The sequence below is a fragment of the Fundulus heteroclitus genome, unplaced genomic scaffold, assembly GCF_011125445.2.
Source record: "Fundulus heteroclitus isolate FHET01 unplaced genomic scaffold, MU-UCD_Fhet_4.1 scaffold_28, whole genome shotgun sequence".
Lineage (NCBI taxonomy): Eukaryota > Metazoa > Chordata > Actinopteri > Cyprinodontiformes > Fundulidae > Fundulus > Fundulus heteroclitus.
The window spans coordinates 3,847,280-3,871,552 of record NW_023396689.1 but is presented as its reverse complement, the minus strand read 5'-3'; the positions used below and the strand labels follow the sequence as shown (position 1 = coordinate 3,871,552).

General features: G+C 40.5%; 1 protein-coding gene and 1 long non-coding RNA gene across 2 annotated transcripts in view; one reads left to right on the top strand and one right to left on the bottom strand.

Annotated features, from left to right (window-relative positions):
- Positions 1-24,273, top strand: part of gfra3 (GDNF family receptor alpha 3) — a 130,641-nt gene that overhangs the window by 77,500 nt on the left and 28,868 nt on the right. Inside the window, exon 2 of the mRNA XM_021312300.2 lies at positions 21,860-22,156. Coding sequence (XP_021167975.1) covers positions 21,860-22,156 — 297 coding nt within the window. The remainder of the gene's footprint in view (positions 1-21,859; positions 22,157-24,273) is intronic.
- Positions 10,360-10,628, bottom strand: LOC118559389. Its single transcript, XR_004928824.1, has 2 exons — positions 10,521-10,628; positions 10,360-10,447 (listed from the first exon to the last, which is right to left on the bottom strand). It is a non-coding gene; the product is annotated as an uncharacterized LOC118559389 (long non-coding RNA).

Sequence of the window (24,273 nt, the reverse complement as noted above, 5' to 3'; positions counted from 1 at the left end):
GGAGACCCTCAAATGTTCAACCTGGGCCTGAAAGGGGCCTGATCATGTACTATCAAGGGTTTAGGAATGTATTGAACATTGGTGGTGGTGGGGGGTGGGCACATACTGGAAACCTTACAGATCTGTAAATGGTTTAACATGTTTTATTTGTCAAAAATGCATTTCTATAGATTGAATGGCAGTTGAACTGGTTCTTTCAGTAACAATTTTCTGACACGTCTGTCTTCTCACTTCTGAATCTCTCAACTGTCTATTCCCACACTGAATGCCCTAAAAAAAAAAAGCCACAGTTGGTACTTTACACAGACAAGAGTAATCGGAATAAACTGCCGATCAGAACAGAAATGTGCCCTGTAAGCATGCTGGGCTGAATATTAATAGATTAAAATCAATTGGAATGAATTCGTAATCCGAATGAGATGGGTGGTTTATGTTGACTGACAATCAGATTGGGATGCATGTAAAAACTTGTCAGGATGAAGTTATTTTGAAAGTGGCAAGCTGACCTGTTGTCAGCATGACAAAATTCTGCTTTGAGTAGCAGAAATATGTTGGGGAGCAAAACTGTCTCTACTCCAAATACAACCTTTCTATTTGAAATATTAAAAAGGCTCAAAATTATTTATTCATTAACGACTCAACCGTAATTAGAACCTGGTGCCAGTCCAGGATAGGCACTCGGAAGACAAACAAACATAAAGAAAAATTTAATTGAGATAATTTACTCACTAAAATTTGGTGATTGACAGTGTCAAAGGCCTTTTTAAATCAAGAGAAACTGCTCCAATCACACCACATTTATCAGTTTCAGATAAATGTTTTTCCAGAAAAAAGCAGATTGCAGTTTCAGTTGAATAGTGTTTTCTAAACCCAAACCGCACTGAGTAAAGATTGACCTGACTATTTTTAAGATGTTTAATAATCTGCTCTGCTATGCATTTTTCAGGTATGTTAGAAACTACTGGAAGAATACTTATTGGTCTATAATTAAAGGGATCAGCGGGATCACCCGATTTATGGAGAGGTGTAATTACTGACCACTTCCATGAGTTTGGGAGGATATTTTCTCTTAGGATAATTAGTGGCTCAAAATATTCAAAAGCAAAATATGCATTTGGTTTAAATAAAAAATTTAAGAATCATAAAAAAGCATGTATTAATTTAATTGCAAACATTATTTATCATATTTATTTCAATGTGAGATTTTTTATGCAAATCAAATAGCTAAGATAGGAGCTTTCTGAGAGGACTGAGAATCTTTGTGAAAACAGGCACTGGCCATTTTCCTTGCACCACATTGCTGCCACAGTTAGTCTTTTCTCCTCTGAAATCAGTACAGGGTTTGGTTTGTGTAGATGTTTCTACATAATTTTTGTCTGTTTTGGGTTTTGATAGAATTACTGTTTTCCTTATATGGCTTTTTAACAATTCCTAGTTTGTTTTCGTTAAGTATGCATTTGGCTTTACAGACATATCTGGTCTGAACTTCTTGTGAACACACAGTTTTAGGTCAAGATATCCTGCTTTCTTAATCTTCTCCCTGGTTATTGTTTGCCTTTTTTGACCATATCCTCTTCCTTGTTTGCAACTTTGTTGCTCCTCTGTGTCATTCTAAACTTTGTTCTTTGCTCTGATTGTGGGTGAGCAGCATTTGTCACATGGTGAAGTAATCTGTGCCCAGTGTAGGCATTGTTTGCACACCAAGCCCACTGGTGGGTTAGAAAGGACATGCCTAGGATGCACTGTTCAGCTCCACTGGTGAGAGTATCAGATGCCCACTTCAGCCATGTAACTGATATAAACAAACAAAGATATAATCTAACAACAATGCCTGCATGCCAAGAGAAAATATTGCCTTACATAAAAATTATGAATTGATTGGCAAAATGTGATAGCTGTCATGTTCTGGCCTAGCTGTCTGTTTATCTGCCTCTGCACCTAGTAATTAGGATCACTTGCTGTATCTGCGCTCCTCTGCCACAGCACAATCAGCCTCATTCAGTTAACCTGTTCCTCTGCCTTCATATGCTGGGCTCCCACTATCAGCCAGGGCTAGACTATTGAAAGCCAATGGTGAGTAGATGTCCTGCGTTTCTGGGCTTCCTTGCCAAGTTTTTGACCTGGACTGTTTTCTGGAGCACAAACTTTGCCAAGCCCATTTGATCTGTCAGGCTGGATGCCACAGATCCTGCCCAGAGCCACCAGTGAACGCCTGCTCAATGTAATCAGTAATTGCCCACAAAAGGGCTTGTTTTTTTAATTTTTTTATGAACTTCTAAAAATGCACACTGTGTCTGCCTCAAATATTGGAGTCTCTTGTCTACCCTGGCATTACAATAGCTATATATCAAAAAACAAATAAGCCCCAATAGTTTATATTACATTTTTAAGCTGTTTTTGGTTACAGAATGGCAAAAGACTGAATTTGTCCCTCCACAAAACACTTTATCTTCCATTTAAAACGAAGGCTTGCCTTCAAACTGAATTTGCCTATGTTTGCTTTTCATGCATATTTTTAAAGCTGTAAAAGTTGTGTAGATGTGAAAAACTACCTTCAAGGTTTGCTTTGAAAGTGTTGATAGGGAAGTTTAGAGGGTTGCCCTTTGTGCCAAGGGGAGACTGTGGTGCTGCATCAAGTCAGGTGTGGCAGACAAGCACAAGGGGTGATGCGTGACATGTAGAGAAAAGTGAGGCAGTGGTGAGGTTTGTGGCAGGAGTGAAAGGGTGATCACATCAGTGATCAGAGATACAACAGAAAACAGGTGGAAGAGAAGCTGAAGATATGGAAGTATGCCTTGAAAATAAGAGAAGAAGAGATTCAAAAGAAATGTTTACAAGATGCTTGTGAGACCTGCTATGATGCAGTTTAGAGACAGTGTCAAAACAACAACAACAGGTGACGCTAAAGGTAAGAGTGATCAAAATAGACAGGATTAGATTTATGAGAGGGACCGCTAAGGTAAATGAAGGTAGCGAGACAAGGGTTAGCTGCTTCAGACGTGTCCAGTGGAGAGATGGTGGACATTTCAGACAATTGGTCTTGAATGTGAACCCACAAGAGAGGTGCGCAGGAGAAAGTTCATGAATGTAGTGATGAAGAGTGTAGCAGGGTTGTGGGACCGATGCAGGAGTTAAGGTGAGGATGAGATGCAGGGTGATACTCGCATATGGAGACCCCTTAAAGAAACAGGCAGAAGAAGACACAAGGAAGTTGTTGAAGAATGCCTTTGAATCCAGGAAAGTCTTCTCTTTCACCATAAAAAATATTTGTTTTATTTGATGTAGTAGAGATATTGATATAATAAATTCAGTCTATGCTAAGGTTTCTACCTTATAAGAGATATGAGCAAAATGACAGATAAAGGCTGGGTCACACAGGATAATTTGCCCAATTTTTGCTGCTCGAAAGGACGTTGGGACCACTCTGACCTCAAATTGGGGATATTCATTGTGTTGGATTGTCTTGCCCAATATCCTAACGTGTGTGTGGTGTTCACCCAGGACAAACGAGCAGGCAGCCTGTTGAATGTGATGTGTAGCCAATCAGAAAGCGATCTTATGCTATATTACCGCCATTGAAAATTAATTGAGGTCAGACTGAATTCTGAACAGTGGAAGAGTTTGACAAAAGAATTCTATCTGGCTGCAAACATAAGGAGACAGGCCGAAAGGACGGCCCCTCCTCTCTCTCAGCAGGATGTCAGCTGTGACCACTCCCCAAAGATAGTCACAGCACACTTTTGCAAAAGCAATTTTGATAACTTTATGCTGTAACCTTTTATTTTTATTTATTTATTTCCCAGTGTCCTGTCTAGCAATGTGGCAATAAAAATTGATGTCTTAATGCCAAATAGAGGTCGACATATTTTGCTTTCACAAGTGGAGCAAACAGCTTTCGCCATAATGCTCCACTTGATTTGTGCATGTAATTAGCTTTATTGTGATTCCTGCAGGGAGAATTTCAAATTATATGGACACTACAATGGGAAAGTAGGAGAGTAAAGGAAGAACGAGAAGAGAGAAAAAAAGAAAGATAAGAGGTGAAAGAAACAAGAGATAAAAGGAAGAGAATGATAAAACGTCCTTTGTCTGCTCCATCACCTGGAAAGAGACGCAAAAAGAACAGCACAACCAACAGACATAAAGCAACAGATACAATCGAGTAACACCTTGATACCATTGCTAAATCATATGTATTATTATTTAAGCTGACATGTGTAATGTGATACCTTTAAAAAAGAAAGTGAAAGAAAATAAATAAATAAATTATAGGCTTTCTGTATATAAGTGAACATTTAATACCTGGGACCCAGCACCTGTGGGAGTTTGTGAGAGTGCACTAGTTTAGGTGAAAATTATACAGAAGGAAATAGCTCGATAGTGGTTGTGGAGAACCAAAGACCCGCCTTCCCCGAGGACAGAGGCAGGGGTTAGGGGACCCATAACCCCGGACTCCCAAAGGGGCCCCCAAAGCAGTGCGCCCGATAGGAGCCATCACAGGAAATCTGCAACTCCCCCCCTTCCCAAGGAAAGAGGAGAGACAACCCCGAGGAAATCCCCCAGCCACCGCAATGCCGACGCCCCCAAGAGCCGCGGGGACGAGCCCGTGGGCTCCGCCGGCAGCCAGCCGCGCTGAAGTGGTCCTGGCCATGGGCCCCAGGGGCCAGAGGCCCCAGGGGCGCCCCGCCCCTGCGGCAGGGGCCCCGGCCGCCCCCCGGGGGGCCAGGCCCCGCGAAGCCGCCCCCGGGAATGGGCCGGCGCCCACCCGGGAACCCACCCCAAACCTGAGGACCGCCAATGCGCTAGAGGGCCAAGGCGACCGCCAACGCAGCGGAGGAGGGCAGGACGTGGGGGGATGGGCACCGCACCTGGCGGAGACTTGAGATGTTCTTGGGAGAGGGAGCGGACCAAACCCGAACCTGGAAAAAATAAAATAAAAAATCTCATTCACACCACCCCTCCCTAGTGCCCCACTCACCACACACAGACACACACAAAAAAAGGATGCTGTACACGCATTCCCGCATAACATTCACATCCAAAAATCCCAAGTGGGGGGAGTCACCACAATTCAACTATACGACTGCCTGTGCCCGTCCACCCGGCCCCGCCCCCGGACCAGACGCCCCCCGGATCAGGCCCCCCAAAGAGGGGGGGCCAACATGACCCGTACGGGCCACCCGACCAGAACCCCCCCTTACCCACTATATACCTAATAAACCCCCTCCCGCCACGACCTTACCCTAGCCACCCCTGCCCCCATCCCTTCCTGGGGAGAGCAGAGGCGTCAGCCCCAGACTTGGCAAGCCGCTGGCTACCCGCAGCAGCCCCCCGCCAAGACCCCGGACCCAGTGGCCCGCACCTCCTCCAGGCCCCAGCCCCCGTGCCGCGCTCGGAGATCGGGGGTGTGCAAAAGAGCGACGCAAGCGGCGCTGTAGGCCACCCGTAGGCCTCCCAAGCTCCTCCCAGATGGGGGCAACATACCCTGGAGTCAGACCCACCATGCGCCCTACTCCGAGTGCCCCCAGAGCCCCAGGAACCCCTCCACCCAGCCACTGCGCCCTGCAGGAAGCAACCCACCGCCCCGCATTCCACTAAGTGATGGTGCTAATCAAAGGAGCCCAAAGAGATCGATCAGATGTGGAAGCAGATGCTGTCTCAAGATTAATATGATCCAACAAAAGATCTCTATACTGATTGATACTGAGATTCTCCTTACTTTTCCAATTCATGAGGATAGTTTTCTTTGCGATACATAGTGCAGTGAAAACCATGTAAACTATTTTATTCCCCAGAGGGCTTTCCTCAAAATTACCAAGCAAGCAAACTGATGGGGAAGGTGAAATTTTACAACTCAAGCACTTTGATAAGTCCTTACATATCTGTGTCCAGAATCTCTGGACTGGTGTGCATAACCATAACGCATGAATATAATTATCAGGATGATTGCCTATGCAGTGTGGACAGATATTAGATTGTGCCAAACCCATCTTGAATAATCTTTGTCCTGTGTAGTGTACTCTGTGAAGGATTTTGTATTGTATTAGTTGTAAGTTGGTGTTTCTAGTCAATTTGAAAGTTCTTAGACATATCTGAGCCCAGAAGTTTTGTTCAAAGCTAACTGATAAATCCTCTTCCCATTTCATAATAGGAAGAGATACTGAATCATCTATTTTAGTCAGAATCCTGTAAATATATTACTTGGAATTTGTAAACCACCTTTAATATGCTTAATTTTCTTTCTAATTATAGATTTAAGTTGTTCATATTCAAATAAGGTATTTTTACTAATGCCATATTGCATATTTAGTTTGGAAAAATTTATGAACTCGGTTCCATCAAGTAAATGTTCCAGATATTTAATACCTTTATTCTTCCAGTATGTAAAGTTTATCATATTATTATTTTGTAGGATGTCAGGGTTGTTCCAGATGGGTGTACGACTGCATGGGATAAGTGATGACTTTGTCATTTTAAGAAACTCCCACCACGCTGTCAGAGTAGAGCTGATATTGATATTTTTAAAGCATGTATGCCGTTTTATATTTGAGCTAATAAACGGCAAATCTGAAATCGTGATATTATTGCATATTTTCTGTTCTATATCTATCCAGGGCTCGTCTAAAGGATTATGCTTTATCCATTTAGTGATATATTGTAGTCTATTTGGAAGTTAGGCAGATCTAGTCCACCTCTGTCTTTAGTTTTCTGTAGCGTCTTTAAGCTGATACGGGGTGGTTTATCTTTCCAAAGAAATTTAGAGGTTGAAGAGTCTAGAGATTTAAACCAGTCAGATGATGGTTTATTGGGGATCATTGAAAATAAGTAATTAATTCTAGGTAAGACCATCATTTTAATCGAAGCTACCCTACCCATGAGTGAAATTGGAAGCGATTTCCATCTATCCAGGTCATCTTCTATCTTTTTTAAAAGTGGGATGTGATGGATTTTACTAAATCCGCAAGTTTAGACGACACAGTGATACCCAAATATGTAATATTTCCTGAGCGCAAATGTAAATCAAGGGGGTTTTGGAAAGAGCAATCAATTGGCAGTACTGTAGATTTAGACCAGTTTATAGAGTAATCAGAAACCTTTGAGAAGTTTTCTAGTAATCTAATTACTTGAGAAAGGGAAGAGTTTGAGTGCTGAAGATAGAGTAATACATCATCAGCATAAAGACTAATCTTATGCTCTATATTCATGAATTTTATACCTTTAATAACCTTTGTTTGTCTAATTGTTGCTGCTAGAGGTTCAATAAAAATGGCAAAAAGTGAGGGGGAAAATGGGCATCCTTGCCTAGTGCCCCTCTGGATACAAAAGCTGGAAGATGTTTGATTATTTGTCCTGACACAGGCTGTAGGAGAGCTGTATAAAATTTTTAACCAATTTATAAAAAAAATTGCCAAAACCAAATTTATGCAGAGTAGCGAATAAAAAATTCCAATTTACTCTATCAAATGCTTTTTCTGCATCTAAAGACATTATAATAGTTTTATTATTTGTACTGTAGGAATAATTAAGTAATCTGCGTGTGTTTGTGGATGACTGCCTTCCTCTGATAAAACCAGTTTGGTCTGGGTGGATTATGAAAGGAGTGACTTTATCTAATCGTTTTGCAAAAGCTTTACATATTATTTTAATATCCACGTTGATTAAGGATATGGGACGATAACTGGTGGGCAACATAGGATATTTGCCTGGCTTAAGCAGAAGACTGATGGTTGCAGAGTTCATATCAGCTGGAAATCTGCCATTTTCCTGAATTTCTTGCAACATTCTGTGAAACGTTGGTGCCAGAATACTCCAGAACTCCTTATAAAACTCAGTAGGGAATCCATCTGGGCCTGGAGCCTTTTTATTGGGCATGCTTGTTAAAGCTTGCTGAACTTCAACTGTTGTCAGCGGTGAGTCCAGTGTCGTTCTTTGGTTATCTGATAGTTTAGGAAGTGTAATTTTATCCAGAAACTGCTTGATGACATTGTCTGATGGATTTATCTGTGATGTGTATAAAGATTTGTAGAAATCACGGAAGGTGTTATTTATACATTTTGGATCATGTAATGTATTCCCATTGGAATCTGTAACTGCAAGTATAGTCGTTTTCACTTTATTTATTTTTAACTGATTAGCTAAGAAGCTTCCTGACTTATTGGCATGTTCAAAATTTTCTAATCGAAGTTTTTGTATTAGAAATTTATTTTGCTTTTCAATATACTGGTTTAATTCTAGTTTTATTTTACGGATTTTACCCAACTTTCCCTCTTCCAGGGAAGTTTCTAGTAACTTGAGTTTTTCTTCTAATTCCTGAATCTTCTTGTTTTCCAACTTCTTTTTGTGAGATGAGAATGAAATTATTTTACCTCTCATCACTGCTTTCCCTGCTTCCCATAGTATAGATGCTGAAGTGCCTGGCAGATCATTGTGTTCTAGTATGAAGCCCACTCTTCTTTGAAAAATTTATTAAATTCTTCATCTTTAAGCAGCGATGTATTAAATCTCCAGCTCTTGTTTTGTGGGGTTATTTTTTTATTTGTTAGGGTTAAAGTAACAGGAGCATGATCACTAATAGCAATAAAATGAATTACAACATCTGAAACGTCCGACAGCAGCAAGCTGCTGATTAAGAAATAGTTCAAACAAGAGAATGGTGGACATTTGGAAAAAGTAAATTGCTTACTATTAGGATGAAGAGAACGCCATGCATCGCAAAGACCAAAATCACTCATGTATTGTTTGACTATATTTAATGACTGCCAACTACGCTGAGCCCCTGTTGTATTCAGCCTGTCTATTTCCTCATTTAGACCAAAGTTGAGGTCACCCCCAATAATTAGAGAACAATCCCCGTGTTTTGAAAGTGCATGGAAGCGTTTGTGGAAGAATGACGGTTCATCAACATTTGGACCATATACACTAACAATACATAACTTCTGGTTATGAATAGATATTTTAATTATTATGAATCTACCTTCGGGATCAATAATTTTGTCTAATATTTTAAAACTAACGTTTTTGTGGATTAAAATTGCTACTCCTCTCTGTCTAGAGTTATAGCAGGCAGCAAACACATTGGGGAACTCAGGTGAGTTAAGTTCACTTACAGTTGCATCTGATTTATGGGTTTCTTGCAATAAAACAACATCTGCCTTTAATCTTGTAAGCTGGTTAGAGATCTTTAGCTGTTTTTCCCTGGTGCCTGCTCCATGCACATTCCATGACACAAACTTTACATTCATCATAGGTGAAAGTGAGAAGTTGAAAAGTGCATGTCCTCAGAAGAATAGTTATACAAAGACCCAGATAGCATCTTCAGATGTGCTTGTGATTTTCTGGTCAGCAGGAAAGGAGCAGATGAATAATATAAAGAAAGACAGAGAATTAAGAAAGTGCAAAGAGTGAGAAAAGACGAAAGAGAAATAACCATCACCCATGCCTCGTGTACCCAACCGTGACTAACAACCATACCGTGCCAACGTGCTCTTTAGCTGTGCATTTATTTCTTTTATCACCGTGTTCCGAACACATTTTTTTCTTTTTTCTTTTTTTTTCAAGCATGACAAGCTATAAATCCACCCTTTGTGCATCTAATAAAGCCAAGGAGTGATCTTCTGATCCCTGAACACCTGACCATTGATATAAAGTTTGTCAACTGCAACGTTAGCTCTGACGCCATCATTAATGTATTTTTTCCTGATTGGAAATAACACTCGCCTACGATCTAGGATTTCCTTGGGAAACTGGTCATTAACACTGAAATCCGTTCCTCTCAATTCGCGGCCATAGCTTTTAACAAACACTTTTTGTTTATAATGCTCAAATTTGGCTACAATCGGACGAGGGCGGATTTTATCGGGTTTCTCACCTCCGAGCCGGTGAACGCGATGGAAGGTGATGTTTTTTACCTGATCCGCCGGTATTTTTAGCTTCTGCTGAAGAAACTCACGTATAACAAACTTAGGGTCCTCTTCTTGGCGCTCCGGGATGCCTGCAAAGACGAGATTGTCTCTCATACTTCCTGACTGTATGTCCAGAATGGATTCTTTCATCTTCTTATTTTCGCCGGTCAGCTGCGTCAACCCCTCGGTAAGCTCCGTGACTTTCCCCCTCAGCGCGTCGTTTTCCGCGGCAACAGAAGCCAGCTGGGCTTGGCTAAATTCGACCGCTTCTCTCAGAGCCTGAAACTCTTTGTGGAGCACCTCTACCAAGGCGAGGCGAGCGTCCAGGCTGGTAAGCTTTTTGTCGATTGATTCCAGGACGTCGCTGTTGCTCCTGTCGGGAGACAAGGTGGAAGTTGAAGCACAGGTAGAGCTAGACCGGGTTCGTTTGAGTGAAGGTGTGTTTGTGGCTGCGGGATTTTTTTTCTTCCCCATCACGATGTTGTCAAAACACTCGTCCAGGTAGCTCTCCAGGCTCGTCAAGGTCTCTTCTTCCAGTTTGCTCCCTCGTGAAAATGAGACAATTTTTAATGTTTAAACTTTACTTTGTTTAATTTTCAGTTATTGGTTATTACTTACCTGAGTGGATTTAATTTTGAACTACATGTATGCCGCCATTTTACTTACGCACAGCTCACAGCTCTCGCAAGATCTCAGCCGCTCATCTGGTTTGCTCTAACCTTTTAGCCACCGATTTGCTACAGCGACCCCAGACGCCCGGAGGTAGAATCGCATTAACAAACTCGGTCATAAGGGTTTAAATCAGGAGTGTCAAACGTACGGCCTGCGGGCCAGAACCGGCCCGCAGAACAATTTGGTCCGACCCGGTGGCTAAATTCATGATCAATATTCAACAGTGATTTAAAAAAAATTACTTTGTTCCTGCAGTTCCCATATTGTCCACGAGGGCGCTGTGTTTTTTTCAGAGCAGCAGCATGATGCAACACTGCATCAGAAGAAATAGCAGCTTCAGGTTCTGTTGACGGCTTCGATTCTATTGCTTTACCAGCTTTTTATTTTGGCCCTAGCAACCTCATCACGAAATGTCTCTGTCAAAAAAGAGAAAGGTAAAGTGTCGCATTTTTCAAGAAAAATTGACTTCTTATTTGTTCACGGAGGTGAATGGAAAGCCCGTATGCCTTGTGTGCCTGCAACAGGTTTCGGTGCTTAAGAAATAGTGCATATATTCGCCGAATAGTGCATATATTCGCCGAATATTCGGCGCCACTATGAAACTCAGCATGACGAAAAACACCAGCATTTGCACAGAGAACTGAGAAAACAGAAAATAAATGAAATGTTGATGGGTCTGGGGAAACAGCAATCTGTTTTCACCCGGAGTCGATAGGTTAGTGATGCTGCGTTGAAAGCCAGCTACCTAATTGCTAGCGAAATAGCGTTGACATCAAAGCCTTACTGTGATGGAGAGTTCGTCAAGAACTTCATGCTGAAGGCTGCCGAAATTGTTTGTCCCGAGAAGCGAGAAGCTTTTGCCAATATTAGCTTGTCAAGTAATACCGTGGCAGACATGATTTTGGAACTATCTGCAGATTTGGACAACCAACTCAAATGCAAAACAGAGTCATTTCTCGCATTTTCTGTAGCAATTGATGAGAGCACTAATATTTCGGACGTCTCGCAGCTGGCCATATTGTTGACGAGACACTGACTGTCACAGAGGAGTTTCTCGAGTTGGTGCCGATGACCGACACCACAACAGCTAAAGACATTTTCCGCTCCGTTGTTGGAGCGCTGGACAGAATCGGGGTGGACTGGTCCCGTGCCGTAAGCCTGACCACTGATGGTGCGCCGTCAATGATCGGGAAAAAGGCTGGTGTTGTGACAAAGTTCAGAGAGAAAGTACAAGCTGCAAATAAAGGGGGCGAGTTTTGGACATTTCATTGTATTTTGCATCAGGAGGCATTATGCTGCAAGTCGTTAAAAATGGATCACGTCATGGAGGTGGTTGTCCGAACTGTTAAGTTCATCCGAGCCAGAGCTCTCAATCATCGTCAGTTTGACAGCCTTCTCAGTAAATGCAACATTGGCAATGGTCTACCATACCACACTGAAGTTAGATGGTTAAGCAGAGGTGCTGTACTGAAGCGCTTCTTTGATCTACCTGGGGAAATTGGAAGGTTCATGGAGAAAAAAGGTATACCTGTTCAGGAATTACACTGCCTGCTATGGCTGTAGGACCTTGCATTTATGGTTGATATCACAGGACACTTGAATAATTTGAACAAAATGTTGCAAGGACGCAAAAAAATTGTAACACAGTAATATGACAGCATATATGCATTCAAATTAAAGCTGATGTTATGGAAGACGCGGATGGCAAGCGGGGACCCTGCTCATTTTCCCTGTCTAAGAGATATGTGCGCAGCAAGCATTAACTGTGATGTGAAACGGTACAAAGATAGAATTTCAAGGTTGCTGAGTGAGTTTGAGAAACGATTTCAGGTATTTAGCGAACTCGAGACAGAATTCTCAGTTTTTCGCTCACCATTCACAGTCAGAGCGTCTGATGTGCCTGTTGATATGCATCTTGAAATCATTGATTTGCAGTGTGAAGTGGAATTGAAGAACAAATTTGCATCAGTTGGCTTGGACACGTTTTACAAATGTCTCCTACCAGGATATCCTAAATTGACAGCACTGGCTGCAAAAATGTTGTCCATGTTTGGGACTACCTACCTTTGTTCAGTACCTGTTCAGAGACCGCCCTTATTAAGGTGTTTAATGACATCCATATAAATACAGACTGTGGAAGAACCACCGTGCTGGTACTATTGGACCTTAGTGCAGCATTTGATACTGTGATCGCTCCATTCTGTTAAAGCGCCTAGAGAACTGGGTCGGCCTCGACTGGTTTAAATCCTACTTAAAGGACAGGGACTTTTTTGTGTCAGTAGGTAACTTTACATCCCAGATGACAAAAATCACATGTGGGGTTCCCCAAGGGTCCATCCTGGGTCCCCTCCTCTTCAATATCTACATGCTCCCCCTAGCTCAGATAATAAAAAATAACAACATCAGCTACCATAACTATGCAGACGACACACAGCTTTACATCACCATGTCACCAGGTGACTATAAACCAGTTCAAGCACTGAGTAAATGCCTAGAAGAAATCAATATGCGGATGTGCCAACATTTTCTTCAGTTGAATAGAAAAAAAAACAGAAGTAATAATTTTTGGACCAATAGAGGAGAGATCAAAAGTTAGCACACAGCTTCAGTCGCTTCAGCTAAAAACCACTAATCAGGCCCGAAATCTGGGTGTAGTGATGGACTCAGACCTGAACCTTCAAAAGCATCTAAAGACAATTACAAGGTCGGCTTTTTATCACCTGAGGAACATTTCCAGGATTAAAGGACTAATGTCTCAGCAGGATCTGGAAAAACTAATCCATGCGTTTATTTTTAGTAGAATTGATTATGCAATGGTGTTTTCACAGGTCTGCCTAAAAAGTGGATCAGACAGCTGCAGCTGATCCAGAACGCTGCTGCCCGCGTCCTGACTAAGACTAACAAAGTAGAGCACATCACCCCAGTTCTAAAGTCATTACACTGGCTCCCTGTATCTCAGAGAATAGACTTTAAAATACTTCTGTTAGTCTATAAATCCCTAAACTGTAAAAGTGCTGAAAGCCTGAGTTCCTTTAAATCGAGATTAAAAACACATTTGTTTAAAATTGCCTTTGAATGTTCAAGTTAAACTGTTTTACTGTTTTCAAATGTTCTTTTTTTGTTTCTACATTCTATCCCTACTTGCTTTTATTCCTATATTTTAATCATATAAAGCACTTTGCATTGTCTCTGTACTGAATTGTGCTATATAAATAAATTTGCCTTGCCTTGCCTTGCCTTTGTGAGCAGATTTTCTCACTAATGAATTTAAATAAAACAAAGCAGCGCTCAAAGCTCACACATAAGCACTTAAATGACACTGTGAAACTGGCTGCTGCTCAGGACATGATGCCTGATATTGATGGACTTGTGCAGGCTAAAAGATGCCAAGTTTCAGGGGCAAATACTGAGTAAAACTAAATCCTATGGAATGTTACTGTCAATGTTGCAAAAAAAATTACAGCTTTGAATAGTTGCTGAATTTCTTATGTTAAAGTTATTGATAGTCAGTTACAGATTTACAACAAAAGAGTTTTGTATGCAAGTTTTTCTATATATACACATTTTATGCATAAACAAGAAAGGTGACAAATGTACTTAATCAAATGTCTGTTTAAAACAGCTAACACTTAAGATTTCAAATGTGTGAAGCCAGATAATATGTTCAAATTGCTTCCCAGGTGTGGAAAATTGATTTAAAATAATTTCTTAATTTTTATGTTTGATGTATTTTGTCATACAGGACAGTGTTTTTAAGTTCCAAAAACAGTGAATTAATGTTTTGCAACATTGTGCAATCACTGTAATCAGTTCTTAAGCATAATGCACTTAAATAAATGTTTACTGAGTAAAAGTATTGTTGAAATTGCATATACTTTTCTTAAAAACTCTGAGGTTATTCATAATATATTTGTAAAAGTGAAATTCATTCAATATAAAAATCAACAAGTCAACTTTTATTAGTTCTATTTAATCTCGCAATGAGTTTACTTGTGTGGCCCTCTTGAGATCAGGTTAAGCTGAATGCGGCCCCTAGACCAAAATGAGTTTGACACCCCTGTTTTAAATGATTTTACTGGCCAAATCAGTCTTCAGAATGTTATCTACTAGAAATAATGTTCTGTTTAACTTGGGCTTTGCATTGTGAATGGATTGAAACATGTGCCAAATGTTTTTAACTCCATTCCATGTTTTTTAATCAGATCTGCAGTGAACAAATTATTCTGATTATGACCAACCACTTTTGTTTTGTCTTTTGTTTGTTTTTGCATGTAAATAGTTCCTTAGCTTAGCTTCTGTTTATCTTCATTTTGCTTAGTAGTTTAGTTAAGTTTCACCAGCCTAGTAGAGAAGATTTGTTAATTGAAATATTGTGTTAATTCAGATAAACAGTATTACATAGTGATGTTCTCTGGATGTTAATTTTATTTCTGTTACTAAATTCTTGGACTTGAAAGAATTTGTCACTCTTTTATTCTATGTGTGTGCAAGTTTTGCTGTTAAAAGATCGCTGGTGCTCGAATTCATCCCTTTCAACCATTGGTGATGATCAGCTCTTAATCTGATATCGAGACAGACAATACTTAACAGACAGAGGGTTATTTAATAAACATTACATAACATTAAACAGTGTATAACTGCACAACAGCGAGGTAAGGGAAACCCAGAGTAAAAAAAACATTTCACCTCTATATGATGAACGCTGTCTCCAGTCCTTTTACCAATGCGTTTTTGATGGATTTTTTCCCCACAAACTATCGCCATTATTCTTCCTCGTCGTTCATGTTTATTAACTCAAGTTTTGGAAGGTTTCCCATCTGACACCTGAATGTTCCCAAGTGAAATCTGCTTGTGTGTGGTGCTTGCTGTTTGACCAGATGCTACACACTGTACGAGCAAACCTGTTTTATCTACAATTTTGTTTTTATTGTTACGTGTGGCAGGTTAATTTTGCCGTATTAACCTGCCTCAATTGGGAACACCTAGTAAAAGGGTCTGCACACGAAACTATCAGAAACATATAACAGGCTTCAATCTTTAGATTTGACTGTTGCTACCCCAGGTTTATAGTTTTACTGTATGCATCCATTATGTTAGAGTTGTTTTTGTGATTTCCTAATATTTTATATTTTTGATTAAAAGCCTGCATACTGGTATATACACCTAAGTTAAAGCTCAACAATTGTTTTTTCCAACTGAATTACGGTATGGTGGCTGCTGTCACCTTTACAGTAAATTACAAGCAGCAAACCATGTTGACACTCCTGACCTTTGAGAGAGTGGAGGATTCCAGAGGGAAGGATGCCTCAATCAATTATCAACTGAGTGGCACCATCCTTTCAATTAACTCTCTTAGCAGAAGAAATCTTTTACAGGTGAGAAAAAAACACAGCTTCAAAGAAAAAAAAATTATTAAGTTGAAGATATTGAACTCTACAAAGCTTCCTATATTTTTTTGTGGTGAATGTATTGAATTGCAACGAGTGCTGGATGAATATGTATGTTTGAATGAAAACAATTGAAGTCATAGATCATTGGTGAGGTTTTGTAGTAAATAACTGTGGATCACTTACCTGCTGCTGAACTTGTCTCCAAATAAGTTCAGCAGCAGGTAAGCAGGTGATGCTACGTGTTAGATTCAACATGTTTAATTTAGACACACTGATTAATTCTTGAGGGATTGCTGCTTGATGGATTGCTGCTTGATGCAATCTACTGGGTTTCCTTAGATAGGAATATATTATGACCAATCTGTATAATCTGATTGAATTTTACTTTGGAAAGTGCCTTGAGATGACATGTTTCATGAATTGCCGCTATAAAACATTTAATTGAACTGAATTGTTCTTTTAAACTTTACCATAGCCAGTTCTCAGGTATGGGTTGTTGAGATCGGAACCAAAGCATAGACAAGGGCTGGGAAGCCGCATATTGAGTGATGGTGATTTGTAAATGAAAAACAAGGCTTATAAATATGACAGGGAACCAAAAACACAGTGAACTAGACTAGAACGTAGAGCTTGACAAATGAAAACAGATGACCTGACAATGAGTCCGACAGAGTGAGCTGAATATAAAGGGGAAGAGACAGAGGGAAACAATGGGTGGATATTTGGGCACAGGTAAACTGAATGAAACGATCAGCTGCAGGGAAGGTAGAGCAATGAACTGGAAGGCGCAAAGTGAGAACATAATCTAAATTGAGAATAAGAGGATGATTCTGACAGGGGAAAAGGATCTAACCAATAATGGAACAGATAACAGAAATAATAAGATAACTAAATCTATCATAACCAATAATATAAATAACAAAACCAAAATTAAACTAAACTGTCATGATTTAGTTTTAGTCTGGCCTTTTTGTTAGTTTTCAGTTCCTCCTCCTCTTCTCACTCAGCTTACCCTCCACTCCCTCTGCAATCAGTCTCACCTGTTGGACATTAATTAATCAGAACTCACTCCACCTGCCAGCCTCCCTACATAAACCTCCCTCAGTCTTCTCTTCCCTGCCAGTCCGTCATCAGACTCCACTCACTCATTGCCTGTCAACCTGGTTTGTCCCTGCTTGTTATTGGAATCCTGCCATCTCTGAATCTCAAGTTAAGTCTCTGCCTGCTGCTGGATTCTTCCTGTCTGACCTCTGAGTCTCAAGTTAAGTCTCTGCTCGTCACTCTACCTGCCTCTTCTGTGCTTCACCTACTGGAATTATCTGCCACCTCTCTGCGTCAAGCCTCTGCTAGCTGTTGTATTACCTGCCTCATCTGTGCTGCTAGCCGCTGGGTTCCTGCCTCCTCAGTGCTCCAGCGGTCCTGTCATCAAGAACTCTCTCCGGGCCGTCAGCTCCTGCTCACATCTACACCCCTGTTCCAGTCCAGTCCTGCCTCTCTGGTTTCATCTGTTACTACTCATCTTCCTTTCTCAGGTTTAGCTCCATGTGTGTGGTGTATATTCTGGGTTCATCGAAGAAAAATCATGACATAAACAAAGTCAGCATAAAGTAAGAATCTAGTAGGACTACAAAGATCATAAAATACACTAACTAGACTGGAACTAATCTAACTAAAATGCATAAATGCTGAACAGACAACTAACAGATGACACAAGGATCTAAGGCTGAACATTACAAAATTATAGAAGCAGAGCTACTGAAATAATATATAAAATGACTGCTAACACAAAGCTAAACAGGTGACAAAACAAGTATATAAGGGTAAACAAAAACAACAGTGCACATAAACAGACAGAAGACTCCCAGGGAGCTACCATAAGTAATAACACCCCTGGGATCCTGACACAGTGACCTAACAGATCATGCAAATGCAATAATGTGTAGATTGCCTTGTTAAAGGACTCATCAAACACAATAAAACAAACTTTAATGTACAGGTACATCTACAAAAATGTTTAAAATGGAGTGAAAGTGCAGTTTTTTGCCAGTCATTTTAAAAAGTGAAAGTTATTTTATACAGATTCATTAAACAGTGAAATATTTCAAGCTTTTAATTCCTTGTAATCTACATGATTATGGCTTACAGTTATTAAAAAGTTGTTTAGAGTCTCAGAAAATTAGACCAATGGAACCAGGATGTTTTATGCACCAATGTCAGACTTTTGAAAAGTATGTCCATTACTAAATACTCAATACTTGGTTGGTCTCCTGCATGCCGTGGCATAGAGGAGATCAGCCTGTGACACTGTGTAGGTTAATGAAAGCCCAGCTTGCTCTTATAGCTGCCTTCAGGTAATCTGGCTTGTTGGGTCTGGTGTCTCTCATCTTCTTCTTGACAACAGCCCAGAGATTTTCTAGGGGTTCAGGTCAGGGGAATTTGCTGGCCAATCAATACCTAGAACACCATTGAACCAGCTTTTGGTACCTTTGGCAGTGTGGGCAGGTGCAAGGTACAGCTGGAAAATAAAATCAGCATCCATAAAGCTTGTCTGCAGAGGGAAGCATGAAGTGCTCCCAAATGTCCTGGTACGTAGATGGCTGTGTTAACTCTGGACTTCAGAGAACCCAGTGTACTAACACCAGCAGATGGCATGGCACGTCAAATCCTCAATGACTGTGGACATTTTACACTGGACTTCAAGCAACATGGATTCTTGGCCTATCCTCTCTTCCTCCAGACTCCTGATTTCTAAATGAAATGCAGAATTTACTTTCAATGCAAAACAGGATTTTGGACTTTGGACCATTGAGCAACAGTCCAGTCCCTTTTTCCTTTGCCTAGCTAAAATGCTTGCAGCCCATGTTTAAGATTTGTCTCTGTGTGGTGGCTCTTCAGGCACTCACTCTTGCCTCAATTCACTATTTGTGAATTTCCCTCAAATTCTTGAATGGATTCCACTTGACAATCCCCTCAAGGCTTTGGTTTCCCTCTTGCTGGGGCACCTTTTCCTACTGCAGTTCTTCCTTCTGTTTAATTTTCTGTTAATATCCTTTGATACAGAATTCTGTGAACAACCAGCTTCTTCAGCAATTTTCTGTCTTCCCCTCCTTGTGATGGTGTTGATGACTGTCTTCTGGACATCTGTCCAGTCAGCAGTCTTCCCCATGATGGTGTTGCCTGCTGATCCAGCGTGAGAGACTGTTTTAAAGGCTCAGAAAACCTTTGCAGGTGTTTAGAGTTAATTAGCTGATTAGGGTGTAACACCACAATATTCCGATAATTAACCTTTTCGCAGTATACTCATTTTTAGACACTGTGTCATGTTTTTGTCACGGTGAACCCGAACTCAGACCACACACACGGAGCACAGTTCAGTAATGTTTATTGCTAGGATGACAGGAAGGACTGAACTGCTGGAGGTTGCTGGGACGCTGCGGTTGCTGCGCCGTAGAAACGGGTACCCCCAGAGCAGGCTGAGAATCCTGGCACAGGGGAGACAGGATTAGTCCAACAGAGGAAGATGGACTTACTTGATGCTGGAGGGAGCGGGCAGATACGGAGGACTCGGGAGCCAAACGAGGAACAGAAGGTGACATCCAGGAAGACGTGGAAAGAATCTCTTTCTGAACATCAGGTGATTGAAGGATGAGTGAAGACGAACCAGCGAGAGACTGAAGGTAGAGTGAGGCTTAAATAGAGAAACTAACAGGTGGAGTGGATTCTGTCAGATTGCAGACCTAACAGGTGTAACTGATTACTGGAGGGTAAGCAACGTGAGAGGAACTGAACTCAGACAACAAGAAACAAAACTCAACCCTGACACACTGCATTTTGGATTTTTGTTATCTTTAAGCCATAATCATCAAAATTGCAAGAAACAAATTCTTGGAATAAATCATGTGTAATGATTCTATATAATGTATATGAATTTCACTTTCTGAAATGACCGGCATCAAATACTGTACTTTTATGCAATATTCCATTTTTTTAGATGTACCTGTCTATTCATCGGATTTCATGTAACAAGTCAACACAAAGTAGTACATAACTGTAAAGAAAATGATCTTGCATTTTCAATTTTTCATAAGTAAAAATCTGAAAAAAGTTATGTGCAAGCCTTTTGGAGTCTCTCTGCAAGCTTTGCACATCTTTAGACTGAGATTTTTGCCCATTCTTGCACTGAGTCTTTCATATTGGATGGGAAGTGTCTGTGAACATAAATCTCCAAGTCTTGCCATGGATTTACAGCTGTATTTAAGTCTGGACTTTGACTAGGCCATTCTAACAGATTAATATGCTCTGATTTAAACCATCAGTTGTTGCTCTGGCTGCATGTTCAGGGTCGTTGTCCTGCTGGAAAGAGAACCTCCATGTAATCACAAGTCTACACTGAGAACTCTAGCAGGTTTTCTTTCACTATTGTCCTGCATTTATCTCTATCTATCTTCTAATCAACTGTGACCAGCTTCCCCGTCCCTGCTAAAGAAAATATGTCACTCTATGATGTTGCCATGTTGGTGGGGTGATGAACTGTAAGTTTTCCTCTATAGTTTTGCTTGTTTGTTAAAAAGTAAAAGGTAAGTCTCATCTTAGCAAAGCACCCTCTTCCACATGTTGTTGTCTCCACTACTTGGTTTGTGGCAAACTGCAATCATGACTTTTATTGTCTTTCTTTCAACAATGGCTTTCTTGTTGCCATTTTCGGACGAGGGTCAGACGTGTGAAGTGCACGACTCGTAGTTCTCCTGTTGCCTATGTCCTGACACTGCTCCACTAGTGGCATCTTGTGAGTTTCTCGGATTAAAGGTCCCCTTTGGCATTTTAGGTTAGATGGATGGGCATGTCTCAGTAGATTTGGAGCTGTGTATTTCAGATGATGAGTTGAGTAGTGCTCTGTGAGATGTTCGATGTAACAGCTTTCTCCCTGACCTGTCAGCTACCTTCCTTGGTCTTCATGATGTGGTTTATTTTCCAATATTCTCTAAGAAACCCCAACAAAATTCTGCATTTGTACAGGGATTTAATTACAATTCAATTTTATTTATATAGCGCCAATTCATGAAACATGTCATCTCAAGGCACTTTACAAAGTCAAGTTTAATCATATTATACAGATTGGGTCAGATTATACAGATTGGTCAAAAATTTCCCATATAAGGAAACCAGTTGATTGCATCAAAGTCCCGACAAGCAGCATTCACTCCTGGAGAAGCGTAGAGCCACAGGGAGAGTCGTCTGCATTGTACAATTACACACAGGTTGACTCTGTTCGCTACCCTAAGGGCGACAGTGGCGCAGGCATTAGGGAGTTTGTCCTGCAATTGGCGGATTACAAGTTCAATCCCTCTGTTTAGTCGTTGTGTTTTTGGGCAAGACACTTCACCTGAATTGCCTGCTGCTGGTGGTCAGAGGGCCCATTGGCGCCAACGTATGGTAGCCTCACCTCTGTCAGGCAGCTGTGGCTACTAACATAGCTCACCACTGTCAATGTGTGAATAACTGATTGTAATGTAAAGCGTTTTGGGGTTGTTGGACTAGTTAAAGTGCTATACAAGTACAAGCCATTTTACCTATACCAATTAGGTGATTTCCAAAGGTAACTGTTTACTTTGGATTTTATTTAGAGCTATCTAAATGACAAGGCGAAATGCAAATGTGTGCTACAATGTGGGGATTTTATTTCTAAAGAATTTTGAAAACCTTTTATTCTTTTCCTTGTACTGAAGTTATGTGATAGTTTGTGTTTGTCTAATGCAAAGTAGCACATTGAAGTTTGTGTTTTGTTTTTGTTACAAAATGTTAGTTAAATGGCTATACCTTTGTAAGGCATTGTAGTAATAATTACTCCTCCATTGTTCAATTTCCATGGTAATCTATTCCATTTTTTTTTCTCAGGCATGATGCTATCCACATCACAAATATTCCCCTTCCCTCCACCCGTGACTGACTGTGTTGAAGCTCATCGTGTGTGCGCCACTGACCCACAGTGTGAGGCACTGTACCGGGGCTTAGAGCTGTGTGCGGCCGATGCTGCAGTCTCACCACTGGGAGAACAAGCAGCATCAGAGTGCCTGGAGAGACAAGATGCCCTGTTGGCCAAACACCCATCACTCTTGGCATGCAAGTGCCAGCGTGGTTTCCGGAAGGAGGAGCGGTGCCTACGTATTTACTGGAGAGTTCGTCTTCTGCCAGGTGAGCTGGACCACTGTTGGATTTGGAGAAGCTAATGGTGTATTAACAAACATTTTTACACATATATGATTCAGGAACCATACGTTATCGGATACATATTTATTCTAATACTGACAGCAGAATAGAAACCCACACAAATGGATCAACTAAAACATGAAAACTGAATTAATAATCCTTTGTTTAACATGCTCTGATATTTCTAAATCTACAGTCCAGTAAATGTCTAAACTTTAGATCTGTTACCATTTTGTCAGCAGAAAACCTTTAAGACTAATTTTACAAAATACATGTGATTAGACATTGGCCAGTTTGAGGTTTCCATGGTATGATAACGTTATGTAAAAATACCCCAGTTTCACCGTAATGCAGCATGACGACAAATATTTAAAGCAAAACTGTTTAATATGATCTAAAATTATATAAAAAAACAATCATTACATTAGTGCTGGTAAAACCATGTTGATTATTAAAGATGGACTAATGCTGTCTGTAGCATTTATTTATTGTTATTGAAAACACAGCTGTTGTGTCAAAAGTCAGCCATTTCATTTACTCATGCCAATTAATTAAAAAGGGGTTTTCCATAAACACATTTTGAAAGTCATTAATTAAATTTTACTTCAGTGACAGACGAGTAGAATTGAAGTTGCTGTCAAATAAAAACTGAAAGCTATTTTAAAATATTTTCTAAAGATATTTATACAGTGTCGGAAGACAACAGCAGCATATAAATGAACACTGGCTGAGTTTACTAGAAGCTTGTAGCTGCTTATTGTGCATAATATTCTGCTTGTCGTTCTTCTCCTCATTGAGTAACACTGAGGCTAATATTAGCGAGCTAATTAGCCAGGCCCGGTTAGCTAGACAACTTTACTTTTAGAAGAGCATTACCCATATAACACTAATGAGCGGCCTTTGGTTTCTAGTACAGAACTTTCTGTGAAGCCAGGTGTGTTTCCATCATTCAAGAGAAGTAAGAGTGAGCGGTGTGTTGCTGCATTGTACCAAAACGGGGATGGGAGGAGTGACTCTAAAGTCCATCCATTCCTGAACTTTCTCCGGTATTTTCTCAAAATGATGTAGGAGCGGTATGACAAACAAGTAAATGTGTTCCAAGCAGTAACTTTCTAAAACTGAGGTATACCTTGAGACTGGTAAGTAACACATGCCTATCCTGCAGAGGTTTAACAAAATTTTGATCTGGAGAACATAGAAGCCAAAAAAATGTCTGCAGTGTAGCAGGGAGAATTAGCTATTTTCCATAAACAGGCTGTTGCTCTCAGCTCAGTGTTATGTGTATTCTAAGCCCATGTCTCACTAAAATTTCATTATGGTAACACGAAGTGACAATAACGATTCTTGATTCTCAGATCTGATTTCAATAAACAGGTGTAATATATCAGACATTTACATCGGTGGTACATGTAAAAGAAATATTCACTTCAGTAGCCAAACCGAGGAGTAGAAGCAAACCATGCTAGCTTGTTGTTTAACTCTAATGCACCCTAATAGTGTGCCATGTTCCGGTAAAGTAGATACATTTTCCCAGCCATCCACTGGGGATCCATTCTGATGTGCAGCTGTCACAGGAGCATCAAACTACCTTGATGCAAAGAAAGCAGATGATTTCATCAGATAAATAATTTTCCTTTTACATGAGTTCAGTGGCTGGCTGTTAGTGCATCACTGACCCAGGAAAGATATGACACCAGGAGGTACTATGAAAGGAATGCAAGTCGGAGGCTTTCAGTGTTGTTCTGCTGAGAATCATTGCTTCTTGTCATTCATATGCAGGGCTGGGTTCCTAAGATTGCTGTCAAATCTTCGGATCCTTTATAGGCTTAAAAATTATTAATTGATTTTCTAGCTTGAATATCAGGATATAGCTTTAGTTGTTGGCCCCTTAATATTTGCTTTGCCTTTCATGATAAGCTGCTTGTAAAATTGTTTAAACTGAAAATTGTTTTTACTTCTATCGTTAAATACATACAGACATAGATTTAATTGTTGAAAAAGTTTTTTTATGCTGTAGATATTCATGTCATAAATACGGGTCCACTTGCATCCGTCTTGCAATCAGATAAAAGGGCCTCTCCAAAACAGGCACCGGGGCTGAA